This window comes from Euprymna scolopes, chromosome 3 (assembly GCF_053919585.1).
Source record: "Euprymna scolopes isolate OS-2025 chromosome 3, ASM5391958v1, whole genome shotgun sequence".
NCBI classification, from domain to species: domain Eukaryota; kingdom Metazoa; phylum Mollusca; class Cephalopoda; order Sepiida; family Sepiolidae; genus Euprymna; species Euprymna scolopes.
In genome coordinates, this window is record NC_136484.1 from 143,339,826 (window position 1) to 143,360,436 (window position 20,611).

The 20,611-nt window shown below is 34.7% G+C and overlaps 1 protein-coding gene across 3 annotated transcripts in view; it reads right to left on the minus strand.

Annotated features, from left to right (window-relative positions):
• Window positions 1-777: 777 nt before the first annotated feature.
• LOC145259675 (regulating synaptic membrane exocytosis protein 2-like) overlaps window positions 778-20,611 on the minus strand; it is a 602,608-nt gene continuing 582,774 nt past the window's right edge. For all 3 annotated transcript variants that reach the window (XM_080117339.1, XM_080117347.1, XM_080117356.1), the window contains one exon: window positions 778-1,141. In XM_080117339.1, coding sequence (XP_079973465.1) covers window positions 974-1,141 — 168 coding nt within the window. In that variant the 3' untranslated portion in view covers window positions 778-973. The remainder of the gene's footprint in view (window positions 1,142-20,611) is intronic.

Genomic DNA, 20,611 nt, shown 5'->3' on the forward strand with positions numbered 1-20,611 from the left:
GTGTGAAAGCTCCTTGTGAGCCAATAATAATAGAAATCTATTTTCATTCAGACCCCAAGGAATAACGCCTGTTGTTTATCGTGACAATTATTAGTCATGACTTGTGTTGGAACTCTTGGTGAGTAAATAGCAAATATATTTACAGATGATCTTTTATTCCATAGACGTTAGTGATATGAAACGTTCCGATTTTAGAATATAAAAAGAAAATGACAGGATTCTGATTCTAAAAGAAATAATTTAAGACTTTGTCTTCATTGTCATCTTCAAACTTCATCCGTTTCATTATATTTTTAGCACCATCGTAACATATTTATATCGCACGACATATTGCCACTATAATAATATCGATTGTTTAAAATAAAATTTTCATAAATTCCAAGGATACAAATACAAAATTTTCAAATCCACCTTCTGAGAGTCAACGTTTTCTTTCAGTGACGTCATAATGACACGTTATTGTTCATTTCCGGTGGCGATTTCGATTGACGTCAACCTTTACCACCATAGGCCCAGTAATTAGATTCGCGTTTCCAAAAAGAATACAGTTTAAGCCCCAATTTCCAGTAATTTCGCGTCGCCATTTTCCGGCATGTTACGTAGCCAGCCAGAAAATACCGAAGTCACGACTGCCAGACGATTAATTCCAAACGCGGCGTTCCTCACTTCCCTATGTTAAGAATGTCTTTCTATGTAGAAAACCATTTTTACCAGGGGAAATGTATTACGTTGGCATAGCAAGTTGAAAGACATTTTTTTTTCATATTCTAATCTCGATTTAATGAATGTCAGGCTTTCAGTGAAACGTCGTCTTGTGGCTGCTGATTGGTTAATCACTTCAGCATCTTCAGGCTTTTTACATAAACAATCAGAAGATGCTGACACGAAGTTACCGGAGATTGGCTTGTAAACTTGGTAAGCACCCTACTTTGTTTCGATTGTGTCTCTTAACACAACTGACCTCCGTTTTTGCTCACCAATGAGTAATAGCTTCGTCCGAACTCATTTCTGTCGCCCCCGAATTGAAAAGTTGGTACCAACCGATTGTGTGTTTACTAAGATCTAGATTTTCTAATTTGATCACGATCTCTCCCAAACATACTTTTTTGTCGAACGTTTTATGCTTCTCCCAAACATTAATCTGAAATAAAAAGAAAGAGAAAAAAACAAGTAGCATATTTTGATAATACACAACAAACAAAATAGTGATTCACTGCTGTAAATGTAAAACATGAAAACATTATCTGGTGTTTGTGCATTATAATTGAACAACAGAAAGATGCATTTTAAGTAGAAACACTATTACGTAATAACGAAAAATGACTGCGTAGAAAATTTGCTAGAACTATTTTTTACAAAATAAAAACATTGCTGTCATTGTATCATTCCTGAACCGTGATTTTCTACTTTGAAATCGCTTTGAAATTGTAGTTAACCGAAAACAAGGGAGATAAGTCAGTGTTTCATACAGAATTGGCCGTAATAGAACAAACTTATATCCTATTGTAAAAAAACTAAAATTGCATTGTTCAGTAAATTTTATTTACTTGTAATTATTTTTCTGCTTGACCAGTTTTCGTACGTTTTGAAATTTTTAATAATTTTGACATGACACATAATTACGTAATAGTATTTTTGATTAAAATACAGTTTGTGTAATGGACACGCATGCATTATCTGTTTTAGATTTATGTGTAATTATAAATTGATTAGAACACTGCACTTATGTACAAAGAACTTGAAAACTATATTAATTATAGATTAACAAATAAAAAAATAAAGGATTAATAAATGCAATATGTTTCACAAACTTTAATGGAGGATTTATAATTTTGACTTATTTGGATTTCGGACTACTATTTCCATCTTATACGGCATAATCACGTTGATACACCGGTTTTCGTTAGATGATTAAAGTTACGCAGCGTTGGGCCTGGCTAGTATCAGATGGCTGCTCATTTGGGAATATTAGGCGCTATATTTATTCTGGCAAGCTGGTATCTATAATATGTAAAGGGGATGAATGCGTTTACCGTACGCAGTTTCAGATAATCCTTGGTCAAGTTGTAGCATCTGTTTGTTTCCCTCTGAATTCTGAAGGGTTACCATACAGGAAGTAAAAAAGTTCCTCAGTTGTGGTAAAAGCAATGCATCTAAGAGGAAGCAGTGATTGGTTGAAAAACAGACAAACCTGATACGGAGATTCCGTTGGCCATGTATAACAATCTAGTAATGGTGCCGCAAACAAAACACGTGCTTCCAATTCATCATAAACCAGCATGGAAGTAGTTAATCTCAGAAAACTGACACGAGAATGCTTATGTCATTAAGCAATCTTATCTAATTGGAGATATGAACACATAATAAATTCTCGTTTTGATGGGTGCTCTAACAGCAGTTCGGCTGGTATGACTCGACATTCTTCCGATGCGCAAGAATCCATGGCGGAACGGATAAACGTCATAATTCGTTCAACGTTCAAGTCTTCCGTAGCGTAAATGTCCTTTTCATCAGTACGGGCGGTATCAAGAACACAGATACGAATTATATGAGATTTCCACCCGGTCATGGCTGACGGAATGGAAATAAGCAACCGTAGTATGGTGAAGTCCAGTTGGAAATCCATACAGATTCTTGAGTTCGACATAAATATTCCCGAATGGGACAAAATGCACTTGAAAAATGCATTACATCGACCGTATCGTTTAAAAAATAACGACCAATACAATAACAGAACTCCGAATAATCCAAATAATACAACAAAATTGCATTTCTAAGTTCATTACAATTTTACGATGATGATGATGATGATGATGATGATGATGATAAATACAAAATACAAAATGCAAAATATAAAAAAGATAACAGTAAAATAAGAACAAATAGTAATCAATATGCCATAGCATGCAGAACTTGTGCACTTCCCTACTAAATCCAATAATACACATTAAACAGACGCAGACGTATACACATACATACAAAATGTATATACGTATATACACATAAAACAACCGCATATATCCACTAATATCGAATCTGAAAAAGAAAATCTCTACCAGAAACAATTGTGATTCAGGATAACTGAATAAAACAAAAAACATACAAATCACAAACACATTACAGGATCAGAATGAACTGATAGAAGATTGACATTAAAAAAAAAAAACTTTATTTATTATTTACAAGAATACAAATTTACTGTAAATCTATAAAATATTTACTATTGTACTTTTATATGAATAGAAAGAAACCATTCCAAACTTTACCAATTTAATTGAACTTCTTGTATATTGAGAAAAAATAAATTTTCTATAATTTGAATTATTCAAACTTCTGTTCTCATCTTTAGTGTTATTTTCACAAAGTTCTAAGCTATGTAATAGCCAACCTTCTTTAGGTCGGAATTTTTCAGACCGTAAGAATCCGCGATATAACGAATAATGTACCAAGTTAAAATCAAGTTGTAATTAACACTATTCTAAATGGTTAATATTCAATCCTCTATGCGGCCGATACTAAACATACCATTGTGAATTACTTATGACTTTTACCTGGTCGTGGTTGACGGAACGTATGCATAATATCCTTGTGGATATAATATTCCGTTCGAAATTCCGTGCAAATTTCTGAGTTCGCTGGAAAGATATGCGTGTTGTACAAAAAGATTTTGGAATCCGACAAGATAAAGCTGAAGAAGGTCAAGAGTTACATCGGCAAAAATGCTGTTAAAACAACACTCTGGATCATATCAGTAGTGTAATAATTTAAATAATCCAGATTATAAATCATTAGGTCTTGTTTAAGGGCTTTTTCAGAAGAGTAAAAATTTAATTGTGTCGCAACGAAAAGGGACGACAGAGCGTATCGGTTACATGAACGAAAATGATGTTTTAGTCAATTTTTTTTAGGTAAACATCTGATAAGTACGTGACTAAATATGCAGCAAAGACTTGTAGACTTGTTAGTTGCAATACGAAACAATATTATAATGGATACCTTTTGAAAAATAATAAATGACCAACTGAAAAAAACTTGATATTTAGAAACTTGGAGAATTATTATATTGCGCGCACACACACACACACACACACACACACACACACACACACACACACACACACACACACACACACACTCACACACACATTTTCATTGACGAGGATGTATATTATCAAAATATCTGAATTAAGTAAATAAATTTGTTTATATAAAAAACACGTTATTTTTAGCCTTCCAAACATATTCATTTATACACGTAATTCTTAATTTCAAATATATGCAACGCTTCAAACGCAGGTACTATTTCTTTTAAAAAGAGAGAAAGAAAGAATTTTATTTAAAACTATAGAATGCATTGTCAGTTGGGCATATTCGGGTTTTATCGATCTGCTTATGCCATATCTGATGTAAAAAATAGTTGGTACGAACAGATCAACTCTTCAATTATTATTTAATAGAGAAGACCCCGGGAAATTGCGGTAAAAAGTTACAAATTATCGGTCTAATTCTGACAGTGCTCACTTTTAGGTATTTTCATAAAAATTAATCCGTGTTCATAGAAAACTGTCTGTTATAATTTTTTATTTAAGATTTGCTTGTAATTTTCATTTAAATTTATTTTATTTCAAAACGGTTTTATTATTATTATTATTATTATTATTATTATTATTATTATTATTATTATTATTATTATTATTATTATTATTATTATTACCTAGATGATGAATCCAAAAAATTGAATATCTTATATAATGAGGACGAAAAATAATATTGAGCTCTAGTAGATTTGTCGCTATCATATTTAAGTGGGCTGGTTTAGAGGAGAGCATTTTGCAACGGTTTTGACTTTGGTGGTCGTATATGTTAGCGTTTGTTCTGCTTTATATATACTAGTTTGTGTGTTTAATTTTCGATTATATCTTTGTAGTGTGCTGGGGGTTGATATGAAGGAAGTCGAAAACATCACGACTGAGGCGAACTTCTTTTTATACTCGAATAGAACGTTCGAACATTGGCCCGTCAAATGAAAAAGCTGGATCGCAAGAGAAACAAGTAGGAATTATCCCTGCTGTTCAATAAAATACACACGCACGCATACGCACACGCACACACACACACACACACACGCGCGCACACAATAAGTTCAAATGTATTGAATTAAAAAACTAATATTTTTGAAAGTGCTCACAGGTAGAGCGTTTTATAAGCCGCGTAGATATCGTATGTCAGCCAGAAGTATGCAATTTAAATGTAGTATTTGTACATAAGCGTTAAATTATGATTGCGTTCTATGTTATTCTCTAGTAATGCTTATAAAATATTAAGTTTAAGTAAGCTTTATCTTGTTAATGTCTCAGATTTAATCACTATATAATATTTATTTCCTTTTTATTCAATTAAATATTTATTATTATTACATTTGTGTATTAATAAAAAATATTTAATTAGTTTTACTCATCATAAGTGCGACACGTATATTTGTAAGAATTCGGAGATCTGATGACGGGTGTATGAGACTTTATGTTATATTACGAATGTAGCGTATGATATTTGGTTTGAGTTTAGCTATTATTAGTAAGTGTGTGTAAGTGGTGAGACAGAAATATCAAGAAATATATGGATGAAAGCGATTCTTTAGAAAGAAATAATGTAAATAATTTATTAAACAATTTTATAACTGAAGGAATTGCTATTGATTGTCTGTCGCTAAGCTGATTTCAATAATACCCTATATCTTTGATTTTATCGCTTTATTGTTGTTTTCTGGTGTATGTAGAGACAAAAAATCCTATCTATATCTCTCACACCAGGCAAATTCATAGTGATACAAAAATGTCTCTTGCAAACGGAGATACTATTAAAGTATAAAGAATTATCCCCCTTTAAACAGATTTTCATCTCACAGTATACAAATTTATTGAATGTTACGGGATGACCAATATTCTTCTTGGTAGTTCACATATTGATTTCGAAGCTGTTATTGGAATTGTGTTACGCTGAGAAGAGTTTTTAGAATCAAGATACAATGCATAAAAACTTTTCTTTTAGTGCTCTGCACGGTGGCATTTGCCAACCAAACCCCTGCATTGATACTAAAATCAAGCAGGTAGATTTCTGGCCTTACGTAGATTGAACGCGGCAACTACCCCAGACAATTAAACGGTTCCATACGTCCCTGAGTTCCCATTTAGACTAAATTGCATAGGAATATTTCTAAAATTCAACCATGCAGAAACGTATTTTCAAATAAAGTACAAGATGAAGGTATTCAAAAAACATCAGCCATAGTTCCGTTGGGACTTTTAAAATTTGTCCATCTTCTCATGGTTATCGAAAACCCAGCACAATTTTACCGAAGATTGATTGACTAAGTATTACAAGAAATAAGTTTGTTTACGAATATATGTACGATATACCAATCACCAAGAATATACAGAACAATGTGAGTGTCATGTCGATTCGGTACTCGAAGGGTTAACTTAGTTCAAGCCGAGGATTAACGTAGAAAAAAAAAGTATTCTTATCGCTACACAAATGACATTTTAATGACATTTTAATGACACTTAATCGATTCTTACAGAATTTCACCGTTATCTGAAAAAGCGAAACCAGTCTAAGATTTTCCGTATTCTAATTCACGAGACAGCCACTTACATTCACCGGTTTATTGAATTACCACAGGTGATTCGTACCGAATCTATCGTCAATTAGTTTAGGTATTGAAATGTTTTACTATTGCAATATTTAAACAGAAAAAATCAAGATAATAATACCATTAAGTTTGATACAAACATTTTAATCTATCTACATACCGTTTCATACATCGTAAATCTTTGGAAATCTCTCTTATTTTAAACTCATCCAGTAACAATTTGTGTGGCACATAATGGCAACGTATGTTAAACTTGAAATGCAATATGCCTTTAAGAACATTGTAAACCATAATTATGAAAACAACGTTACTCTAACGGAAGAGAAAATAAATCAGTTCAACGAGGTTTAATCAACATTAGCTAATTTTACGAAGTATCATATGTAAGAAGCTGTGAGACCATACGCATTAATTTAATGGCAGAAGCACTGGTATTGCTATGGGAGCAATATTAGAGCAATCAATAACGTAGAAAATCCATTTTCATTAAAATAAATCCAATCCTATTTCAAACAAGAGACAGCACTTTCTTGAAGAAATTGTAATTTATTTATCTAACAATCAAATGATTCAAACATCCAAGTGGAGACGCAGTTTCACAGTGGATACAGGCGGAAAATGATCGGATGCGCAATTAAAAGGGGAAGAATTGACAAACATACGTCGATAAAAGTCAGTCATTTGTATTTAATCCCAGAATATATTACAGATTTGTGGTGTATTCAACGCAACAATAGGCTACTCAACGAATTATCGCGTACCACAAGGTTACTTTATAGAGAATACATTTAATGACAAATTAATTCTCACGGACCAATCCCATTAAATACTGTTGCAAACACTTCGATTAAACTTAAAGAATATCAAGTACCTTTTTTGTGTAATACTTTAGTATTTTGGTAAAGAAAAAAAGTCAAAACCGTAATACTTTCTAACTTGATGGAAACATTTTCACCTACATGCACATTGTTTTAAACCGAGGGAATTTTGACCTATCCTCTAGACACCATTCTCGAGTGGCTTAAGTATCTCTGTACAAGGGTTTGCTAAGACAACCTGAAATAAATGTACAAAGACAGCATGCCACAAGTTAAATACAAATAGGCAAACATTTGTAGATGTTATAAATCACGTGAAGAGAGAAATAGCGACAGCCAAATGAAAGCATGCTGAAATAAGCAGGGAACGCATAGAATCGCAGAAGATAGCAACTCGTGATTTCTGGAAAATTTATGATAGTACAGTGAATAAAAAGCAATCAGTAGTTCCTCCACTATCCAACAATAAGACGGTCGCATGCATGGCAACCTAGAAGGCGGAACTGATTGTCCGATGCTTCGCCTCCAACATCACCTTAGAGCCAACAAACAACTCCCTCCCAAATTTTCCTATGCGGACTGAAGCCACACTAGATTATGTAAAAATCACCCCTTCTCATGTCCGCGATATAATAAAAAATGTAGACACCTCAAAGGCGTGCGGGCCTGATCTCATCCCTGCTATACTAATTAAGAAGTGTTCAGCTGAGCTAACCACCGTACTTTCCAAACTCTACAATAAATGCCTTTTTGAATCTTGTTTCCCTAATAGCTGGAAGATTGCCTCTGTTGTACCAGTGTACACGAATTCTGGTGAAAGAGCCGAACCTGTCAATTATTGCCCTATCAGTCTCCGCCTATATATATATATATATATATATATATATATATATATATATATATATATATATATATATATATATATACGTTGAGGGGGCATATATATATATATATATATATATATATATATATATATATATATATACGTTGAGGGGGCAACGAGTTCATCAGAGTAGTTTTTTCTGTAAAAGTCTGAGGAAGCGACAGACGGCAAAAAAAGGCCGGGTAGCTGAAACAATAATGTAACTTAACAGAAAGATACGTTAATAAAAAATAAAACGCATATTTGCTCAATACAGTATTGAGCAATTTCTTCAGTTTTTATTAATTACCATTTCTACTAAATGTATATATATATATATATATATATATATATATATAGTAATTTATAAAATATATATGGCGATTAAGCTACACTGAATATTCTATGTTCCATCCACTATAGGATTCGTCAGGCTTATGCGCGAATTATGTGGTTGCTTCTTGTTTTTATATATGTTGAGGATTTCTAGTTAGCCAATCAGCTTTCTAGTATCCACCGCGCCCTTTCCTATCAGCCAATGGGCATGCATTTTATCGAACAAAGGATCTGTTTTAGAACTAGGTTGGTGGTTTAAGGTAGACGTTTTCCTTCCTTTATATATATATATATATATATATATATATATATATATATAAATATACCTATGTGTACACACACATATGGACATTTATATACATATATATATATGCATATATGTGTGATCGTTTATGCATATTCATGTTTATTTAATTTATTTATTTGTTTGTTTTCTATTGTTATTGTTAGTTTTAAAGCTATTTTGTATTGCTATCCTAGAGTAAGTTTTATTTTGTGAACACAGTTGTTTGCTATTTCTCATCTACAGTTTAATAGATTTTGAGGTTCTTTAAAGTACAGGATAGCAAATTTTTCATGGAGGCATAATTTACATGGGTCGTCTAAATGTCTGCACGTGGTAGCTTGTCTCATTATTTTCCATTCGACTACCGGCGAATGTCCGCTTTCTTTGAGTTCCCAGTATTTATTCGCTAGTGTTGTTTTTATACGGTGTTTTTTATATTTGAATGTACTTTTGTGGTCATAGTATCGGGTTTTGAAATCTAAGGAAGTCATGCCTATGTAATATTTCCTTTTATTCGGGTTTTCTTTCGCAAATATTGTTGCTTGATAAACTACGCTTTTTGTTAGGCATTTATTTTGGACTGGGCAAAGTGTGCGGTGTCTACAATTGCATTTATCTTGTTCGTTATTAGTATTTTTATTTATGGCATGGTTGTTCTTGTCCGGGGTTGGTTTGTTATTGTTATTATTATTATTATTGTTATTATTATTGTTATCATCATTATTATTATTATTATTATTATTATTATTATTATTATTATTATTATTATTATTTCTGCTAGTGTTGGTTTTATTTCTGTCATGGTGTCTACTTTTTTATTATATATTTTGTTGTCGTTTACATTGTTTTCATTCAGTATTTTGTTATTATGTGCTTTAATTATCATCTCTAAATTTTCGCAACAACTGTAAGATAACTTTTAGGTATTTTTATTGAAGATTTTGTGTAAGGGGTTGGTTGCGGGAAAGTGTTTTTCAATAAGATCTAGAAATTTCTTGCCAAGTTTTGTTTTTAACATTTGATTGTATGGGGCCGTATACCAAATTATAGTTCTTTTTCTTCTATTTTTAATTTTATTATAGTTGTTGGTGTTTTATTGCTTATATTTGATATCGATATTTTTGTATCCACTATTTTTTAGGGCTGTTTCCTAGATATTGTTTGACCTGTTAAATGCATTTTCATCGCTTGAGTTATTACTAAGTCTACTTACGATCGAGTTAGGAATGTGTTTTATAATTGATGGTGGGTGGTTGGACTTAGGGTTTACGTAAATTGGAGTAGCGTTATCTTTTAAGTATGGTTCATACGTATTTTTATCTAAGTTTAACGTGACGTCCAGGAAGTTTGTTATTTTTATGTTAGGCCTAATTTTTTCATTTCTTTGTGTATGATTTTCTTAAAGTTTTCTCCCTTGACTTTGTTGGAGTTTTTTTATTATAGCTAGTCCGTCATCTCTATATAGGCCGATATCCGTAGTATCGAATATTTTTTGCATGGTGGCTGGAGAGAGCCACACAGCTCGAAGATGTAATCGTAGCTAAGTACATTTTTTTCTTTTCACACTTTATTTTATTTTATTTTATTTTATATTTTATTTTATTCTATTTTTACTTATTAATTTTATTTTATTTTTAAAACCAAACAAATCTAACCCTCTTTTTTTCGGTTGTGCTCATATCATTCTATGTAATTTTATCTTATTTCTCGCACATCTTGACCATTCTTGATTCACTTATTTTAAAACAATTTCCTGACAAATTTTTCTTTTTTACCATGTCACATCGACGTAGTGATGGGGAGGGGGAATCCCTATTTAGCTTATTTAGATGACAGAAGAACTTTTTTAGGCATAATCTACTCTCATTGAAATAGATTAATTTAAATATGAAGTCGACCGCTTGACATATAAACACCCGAATTGTTAACCATGTGTCTAAAAAGGCCTCGTAGGCGATAAAAGAACAGACGCACGGACTTTCTCTACTGTTAAATATCTCCGGCAAGAAATTGTCTTGATTTCAGATTGCGTATAGCTTCTATATTTCTTTTCAGCCTAATTGCCCAGTTTTTTTTGTTTTTTTTTTTAAATTTAATTCATGCCTGGCCAAGTAACTGTTGTAAAATCTAAATGTGACGTCGTTCAGAATCTATTCAAAATATATAAGCAGAATATTGGTTTCTTTCCTTTCCTTCTCCTTAAAAAAGAAGAGAAAGCTCTCACTAAACGACACAAATGTAAAGTGTGCCCCCTCCCCTACTCCAATGACCTGGGATAGAAAGGGTAGAATTCCTTAGCGTCATTTGCATGGTGGCTGGAGAGAGCCACACAGCTCGAAGATGTAATCTTAGCTAAGTACATTTTTTTTCTTTGCACACTTTATTTTATTTTATATTTTATTTTATTCTATTTTTACTTATTTATTTTATTTTATTTTATTTTTAAAACCAAACAAATCTAACCCTCTTTTTTTTTCGTTTGTGCTCATATCATTCTATGTAATTTTATCTTATTTATCGCACATCTTGACCATTCTTGATTCACTTATTTTAAAACAATTTCCTGACAAATTTTTCTTTTTTACCATGTCACATCGACGTAGTGATGGGGAGGAGGAATCCCTATTTAGCTTATTTAGATGACAGAAGAACTTTATTTAAGTACGATACTTAATATTAACAGCCATGGTAAGGTAAAAAAAAAAGTGTCGCCCAATTTAACTTTTACTATTCGTAACCTAAATATGCAGTACCTTAGCTGTGATACTAGAGGTATTTCTTCCTGAGTGCATGCTATTCTCTGTGCGTGACTTTAATGCCTGCCTATAAATACAAAATACGAATTTCCGATCCGCCATGAACTAGGTCTTGTAACTGGAACAAACACCTAACTGCTAGCTACGAAATCCCAATATACATTTTACCTCCAAGACGATTACCCCTGCCTAACCTGCATGCGCAAAAAAAAAACCTTACCTGCCACTCTAAATCCTAATGTAGATCTGTTTCTTGTAAATTAATAACCCCTGTCCTTTGAAGGCTAACAATCTGCCCCCTTCCACCAAACCGCCACTTAACTCCTACATTTCACACCGTTTTGTACTGGAATCTTTTCCAACCCCTAACCCTCACATGCTAACTGCTTAGTCATCACTAAACATCTATACAATTCTACCCTTTAGACATGCATTGGAGTTCATTCCTATTCCAGTTGGTATTTAACAGCCAAAGTATATACTCGGAAGCGAAGCACACCGCACTGCATTACACAACTATGTCTCCTCTTGATAGCTTTGCAACGCTAATACGAAACTGAAACAATGCTTCTAGTTATGCTAAATGTCCATAACTCTTACTTGAAAGCTGAAAACATCTTCTCTCAATAATAGAAACTCACTTTGTACATTCAACCTTACTCGCACCTACTAAAACCAGCCCATATATCTATTTACCAAATTACACATGACTCAAAACTTCCTGTTTTATCCGTACTATATTGCACTCGCATCTCATGCCCTGCTGTCATCTAAAATAGTTTGGGCACAACTCGTAGTTCAATTCTTAACACCTACTCACACTTTAATGTTATACTAGACCCAAGCTCACATGAATAAAAAAAATGTATATATATAAAAGAGAAAGCCTCACACCACATTATCTCCTCCTAACAAGCCTCCTTACAAGCATAGTTGCTTACACTGCATGAGCTCTACTCAACCCCTTTATCAAGTAACAATGAAATAACAATGTCCCTAATTCACTTTGAGAAGTGTAACTATTTAGCAGATATATAACCTCTACAAACTAACCCAATAACATTAACTAACCACGCGGTGTCGCAGAAATACCTGGATTAGAACCCAGGCGCGGAGCAAACCCTCTCAGTGGTGATGGACCCAGTAGATCTTTCCAGATCATCCGTCTAGGAGAAGGAAAACTCTGAAACTAAACCAAAGAGGAGGGAGGCCTCTTCAGTCTTGGATGACAACCTTCCTAGAGCTGGTGACTCAAACAAATTACCGGTTTGCAAACCTAAATTGCTTAAGGAGTAGATAGGTCCTGCCTATCGCCCGGCTTCCATACTCCTTCTTTGCCTATTAGTCAGGCGCAGAGATACTATCACAGTGATTCGACAGAAACACCAATTGGTAGATCTTGTTTCTTGTCTAGGGCAATGAACGCCGTTTCCCCACTCCCGACACACCCCACCCCTAAAGCTGGGCACTTGAGAATGCTTGAGTACCATATATGCCTGAGCAATTAGATTGGGTTGACCTTCCTCTGATGGGTTGAGGGTACCGGATTGACAGTTACTGGCTGCTGTTTCCGACTGGTAGTACAGGAGCCCTAACTCTTTGGTAGCGCTTAGAGCGGCTGCTCCATCAACAGTTGTATAATATCGGGATGTTTGCAGTGCCATGGCGCGCATGGAAAGGGACCCTGCACTCATCCCCAGTGGGCTTTCCTGAGGCCACAGTCCTAGTTGATGGAGGGTCAGCTGATGGTCTACTTGTGATGCATGTGTGATATTCTGCATAACCTCCTGTTCGGCTTCCCCTAACCTAACTGAAACTCGTTAAAAATATGATGGCAGTACAATCTAAAAATAAGCTTAAACCAGGCTTAGGGTCAAACAAATCCAACTTGCCTCCTCCCTTGAGGCTTGCATTCACAAATATCCGTGGGCTTAGAACTAACTTAGCTGATGTTGAATCATTTCTCCTAACAAATACCCCGGATATCTTAGCACTAAGTGAGACTAACCTACATTCCTCCATCCCCTCTAACTACTTTAACGTGCCTGGATATCTCCCACTCTGCCGTAAGGACTCTGACAGACATATGCACGGACTTGGAGTTTACATTCGTAATACCCTTCCCTTGACTAGAGAAACAAACCTAGAAACGGATGATCAAGCCTTTATGTGCTTTAGACTAATCATGCAACACAATATTAGCTACTTTTACTTCCTCTACCGCTCTCCCTCGACCAAAGACTGCACCATAATAAACAAAGTATCTGACAGCATAGACACAGCACCCTCCTTCGACACTAGCGCCCAAGTACATGTATTTGGTGACTCTAATGTCCATCACAAAAACTGGCTTGGATTCTCTACTTACACAGATGCAGCAGGCAGCGCAACTCATAGCTTCTATGTATCTCACTCCCTATCGCAAATTGTTACTTTTCCAACCCGTTTCCCTGATCAGAAAGAACAACACGCATCACTATTAGATCTGTTTTTGATCACAGTTCCTGATGATTGTGTAACGAAAGCCGACAGCCCACTTGGGAACGGTGATCATGCGGTGATAATGGTTGAAATCGCGCTAAACTCTAGACCCAAAACTGAAAAGCCAGTGCTCAAAACAACGAGATATTATAAAAAGGCTGACTGGGGAGCCATCAGAGATCTTATCGGAGACACCCCATGGGGAAATATTTTTTCTCTTCCTGCTGAACAGTGTGCAACCGAGACCACTGAATGGTTTCAAACTGCAATCGAAGCGCATGTTCCCATTCAGAAATTCTATAGCAAGCCTCACTCTCCCCAATGGTTTACTTCGACTTGCGCAACTGCCATTGCGCCAAAGGCAGAATGCATTCCGCAGGTTTAACCGACATAAGTCCAGTTCAAACAGACAGAAGTACATAGAAGCTAGAAGTAACGTTAAGAAAGAAATAGCGACAGCTAAGAGGGAATTTACGGAAACCACTAAAAAAACGCATCGAAGCACAAAAACTAGGAACTCGTGACTTCTGGAAAATCAACAACAGTGTAGTAAATAATGGGCAATCAACAATTCCCCCACTAACCAACAATCACGAGGTTTTTTGTTCAGCAACCGAGAAGGCTAACATGCTTGCCAGTCGGTTTGCCTCAAACTCCACACTGGACCCTTCCAATCACCCCTACCTCAATTTCCTATGCGGACAGACGCCACGTTAGACGATCTAATAATCACCCTTGCTCAGGTGCATGCTATCATAAAAAACCTTGACACTTCAAAAGCATGTGAACCCGACCTCATCCTAGCTGTGCTATTAAAAAAGTGCTCAGCCGAAGTAGCTCCAGTTCTCTCCAAACTCTACAACAAATGCCTTAATGAATTTTGCTTTCCGGGCTGTTGGAAAACTGCTTCTGTGGTACCAGTATTCAAGAATTCTGGCGCAAGAACTGACCCATTAAATTATCGCCCTATTAGCCTCCTCCCACTTTTTGCCAAAATATTTGAGACCTTAATTAACCATGCTCTAGTCCAGCACCTTACAGATGCTAAACTTCTGACCGACCAACAATACGGATTTAGACAAGCCCGTTCCACGGCAGACACCCTCACTGTAATCTCTGAACGCATATACCATTCACTGGACAAAGCGGGAGAGGGCAGAGCGGTAGCTCTAGATATATCTAAGGCTTTTGACAGGGTATGGCATGAGGGTCTCCTCAGGAAAATTAGATCATACGGTATCACTGGTAGAATACTTAACATAATAAAATCCTTCTTAGATAAGAGAAAAATCCAGGTTGTCCTCGACGGTCGTACATCTAAACAATATGATATAAATGTGGGGGTGCCCCAGGGATCTATCCTTTGACCTCTGCTGTTCCTGATATTCATAAATGACCTCCCCGACAAAATTGCCTCTGAGATGGGTATATATGCTGATGACACCACACTCTATAGCAGGCACGACAGGAAAACAAACGAACATATATCTAAAGTAATGGCAGAAGCACTAGAAGATGACCTCCAATCAGTAGTGGAATGGGGGAAAAATGGATGGTCACGTTCAATGCCGCCAAGACAAAACTGGTTTCATTCAATAATTACAAGAAACCTTCTCTACCACCTATAGCAATGGCCAACGACTCTTTGTCTGAGAGTACGTCTCTCAAGCTCCTTGGCCTAACGTTCACAGGAAACATGAGTTGGAACAATTACATCGAGAGCATTGCCAGGGCCGCTGCGAGGAAGGTGGGCTCTCTCTACCGTTCTAGAAAACTTCTAACACCTGAAAGTATCCTGTACCTCTATAAGGCCACCATTCGCCCATGTATGGAGTATTGCTGTCATATTTGGGCTGGTGCATCGGCTACTAGTCTCTCGCTCCTTGACAGGGTTCAAAAGAGAGTCGCAAATCTGATAGGCCCTAAACTGGCATCTAAGCTTCAGCCTCTGTCTCATCGTCGAAACGTTGCATCCCTCTGCCTGTTCTACAAGTATTATAATGGTGAATACTCTGATGAACTGCAAGCACTTGTGCCCCCACGACGTGAACACCCCCGACAGACCCGACAAGCTGCAAAATCCCACCCCCACACTGTAGAGACCCCTAGATGTAAAAGATCTTTCTACTCCAGTAGTTTCTTCCCCAGAACTGCTAGACTTTGGAATTCCATTCCAGGTCACTGCTTCCCCAACTGTACTGACATGCATAAGTTCAAGTGCAACGTGAACCAACATCTCGCTGCCCTAATCCCTACATAGTACCCCAGTAAATGTTTCCCCTGATAGTAGTCCCCTACACCAAAGTGGCAATGTGCCTTGTTTGGGTGAAAATGTAATTAAAAAAATATATATATGCTTGTGAGGGTATATAGAATGAATAATCCCACAAGATCTGATGCCTCTGCAGAGTCTCTGGCACCCATCGCCAAATCGAACGAATTTTTCATTTTAGGTTTTATCCATTGGTTATTGTTATTTATTAGAACTGATTTTCTACATTTTTTAATGATGTTGATTTCTTCTGAGGATATATCAGTGTATGCCTCGGCAAATTCTAGGGCAATGTTAAAAAGTTCTTCGGATATCGAGGGATAAAAGTCTATGATGTCAAACTGTATGAACGTACATTTATCTTTGTTTTCTATATTTTTAAACCAGGTGATTGCTTCGGTAGTATTTGCCCACTGGTTTAGTTCTAGGTCCTGTTTGATTTGTTTGTTTACTCTAGAAAGTATAGTTTTGCTAATTCTACCTATTTCTGGGTTAGTTGGGTTCATCAGGCGGGTGCTGGGATTATTATTAAAGTCCCATTTGTGGTCTTTACGCAGAATGTATGACACTCTAGGTTTTAATTTGCCAACTTTATCGCTAATTTTTAGTTTATCAGTAATTTGTTTACTTTCAGTATTATTATATCTATGTAGTCGCATTCGTTTGTGTCTAGTTTTTTGTAGTTTTTTGTAATCTTTTCTGTGATTAGTTTGTTATATTCTTGCTTATCTATTTTATAAAAGTTTCTGGTTTTATCTGCTTTTACAAAGATTTTATTAGAGTTGTTTATGTTTCTAACGATTTTGTGTAGTTTCCGTTGGAAATTGTTAAGTTGATTGTGGAATTCTAGGTTTTTAATTAAAGTTTATCAAAAGTTCTACTGTTGTGGCATTTTTAAGGGTTTTAAAACCATAGGATTCTTTTTTGTTTACGTTTTCATTTTTAAGGAAGAAATTTGCTCGCCATCGCATTCGGCGTATTAGTTCATCTGTTTTTTGGATTAATTTAATAATATAGATATGCTTGCTGGGTGTGGGGATGTTTTTAGCGATGTTTCGAAATTAAATCTTTCCATATCTATTTTTAACGTGGTGAAATAAATTGTTTTGAGAGTGCTCGACTGTTTTAGGAGCTAAGTATAACTACTTCATTTACTCACATAAACCTAATATACGAAAGTACAGATTTATGCGTAAACTTTAAGTATTCACTTCAAAAGTGCTCAATACGCAGGTAGAGCTAGTTAGTAATTTATAAAATATATATGGCGATTAAGCTACACTGAAATTCTGCGTTTCATCCACTATAGGATTCGTCAGGCTTATGCGCGAATTCTGTGGTTGCTTCTTGTTTTTATATATGTTGAGGATTTCTAGTTAGCCAATCAGCTTTCTAGTATCCACAGCGCCTCTTCCTATCAGCCAATGGGCATGCATTTTATCGAACAAAGGATCTGTTTTAGAACTAGGTTGGTGGTTTAAGTGAGACGTTTTCCTCCCTTTTTATATATATATATATATATAAATATACCTATGTGTACACACACATGCACATATATACATATATATATACATATATGTGTGATCGTTTATGTATATTCATGTTTATTAAATTTATTTATTTGTTTGTTTTCTATTGTTATTGTTAGTTTTAAAGCTATTTTGTATCGCTATCCTAGAGTAAGTTTTATTTTGTGAACACAGTTGTTTGCTATTTCTCATCTACAGTTTAATGAGGTAAATTATGCCTCCATGAAAAATTTGCTATCCTGTACTTTAAAGAACCTCAAAACCTATTAAACAAGGATAAATGTACGTTCATGCAGTTTGACATCATAGACTTTTATCCCTCGATATCCGAAGAACTTTTTAACATTGCCCTAGAATTTGCCGAGGCATACACTGATATATCCTCAGAAGAAATCAACATCATTAAAAAATGTAGAAAATCAGTTCTAATAAATAACAATAACCAATGGATAAAACCTAAAATGAAAAATTCGTTCGATTTGGCGATGGGTGCCAGAGACTCTGCAGAGGCATCAGATCTTGTGGGATTATTCATTCTATATACCCTCACAAGCATATTCGATACTACGCATATCGGTCTATATAGAGATGACGGACTAGCTATAATAAAAAACTCCAACAAAGTCAAGGGAGAAAACTTTAAGAAAATCATACACAAAGAAATGAAAAAATTAGGCCTAAAACGGACGTATCAGCTAACATAAAAATAACAAACTTCCTGGACGTCACGTTAAACTTAGATAAAAACACATATGAACCATACTTAAAAGATAACGCTACTCCAATTTACGTAAACCCTTAGTCCAACCACCCACCATCAATTATAAAACACATTCCTAACTCGATCGTAAGTAGACTTAGTAATAACTCAAGCGATGAAAATGCATTTAACAGGTCAAACAATATCTAGGAAACAGCCCTAAAAATAGTGGATACAAAAATATCGATATCAAATATAAGCAATAAAACACCAACAACTATAATAAAATTAAAAATAAAAGAAAAAGAACTATAATTTGGTATACGGCCCCATACAATCAAATGTTAAAAACAAAACTTGGCAAGAAATTTCTAGATCTTATTGAAAAACACTTTGCCGCAACCAACCCCTTACACAAAATCTTCAATAAAAATACCTAAAAGTTATCTTACAGTTGTTGCGAAAATTTAGAGATGATAATTAAAGCACATAATAACAAAATACTAAATGAAAACAATGTAAACAACAACAAAATATACAATAAAAAAGTAGACACCATGACAGAAATAAAACCAACACTAGCAGAAATAATAATAATAATAATAATAATAATAATAATAATAATAATAATAATAATAATAACAAACCAACCGCGGACAAGAACAACATACAATAAATAAAAATACTAATAACGAACAAGATGAATGCAATTGTAGACACCGCACACTTTGCCCAGTCCAAAATAAATGCCTAACAAAAAGCGTAGTTTATCAAGCAACAATATTTGCGAAAAAAACCCCGAATAACAAGAAATATTACATAGGCATGACTTCCTTAGATTTCAAAACCCGATACTATGACCACAAAAGTACATTAAAAAAACACCGTATAAAAACAACACTAGCGAATAAATACTGGGAACTCAAAGAAAGCGGACATTCGCCGGTAGTCGAATGGAAAATAATGAGACAAGCTACCACGTGCAGACATTAAGACGACTCATGTAAATTATGCCTCCATGAAAAATTTGCTATCCTGTACTTTAAAGAACCTCAAAATCTATAAAAATGTAGACGAGAAATAGCAAACAACTGTGTTCACAAAATAAAACTTACTCTAGGATAGCGATACAAAATAGCTTTAAAACTAACAATAACAATAGAAAACAAACAAATAAATAAATTAAATAAACATGAATATACATAACCGATCATATATATATATATATATATATATATATATATATATATATATATATATATATGTCCATGTGTGTGTGTACACATAGGTATATTTATATATATATATATATATGAAAAACAGGAAGGAAAACGTCTAACTTAAACCACCAACCTAGTTCTAAAACAGATCCTTTGTTCGATAAAATGCATGCCCATTGGCTGATTGGAAGGGGCGCGGTGGATACTAGAAAGCTGATTGGCTAACTATAAATCCTCAACATATATAAAAACAAGAAGCAACCACATAATTCGCGCATAAGCCTGACGAATCCTATAGTGGATGGAACATAGAATATTCAGTGTAGCTAAATCGCCATATATATTTTATAAATTACTGACTGGCTCTACCTACGTATTGAGCACTTTTGAAGTGAATACTTAAAGTTTACGCATAAATCTGTACTTTCGTATATTAGGTTTATGTGAGTAAATAAAGTATATATATATATATATATATCCGACAAAATTGCTTATCAACAAAATTCCAAATAATCTTTCTCTGCATGATCCCAAATAATCTTTCTCTGCATGATCCCAAAAAATCTTTCTCTGGATGATCGCCAATAAGCTTTCTCTGCATGATCCCAAATAATCTTTCTAGGAATGATCCCAAATAATCTTTCTAGGCATGATCGCAAACAATCTTTCTCTGGATGATCCCAAATAATCTTTCTATGC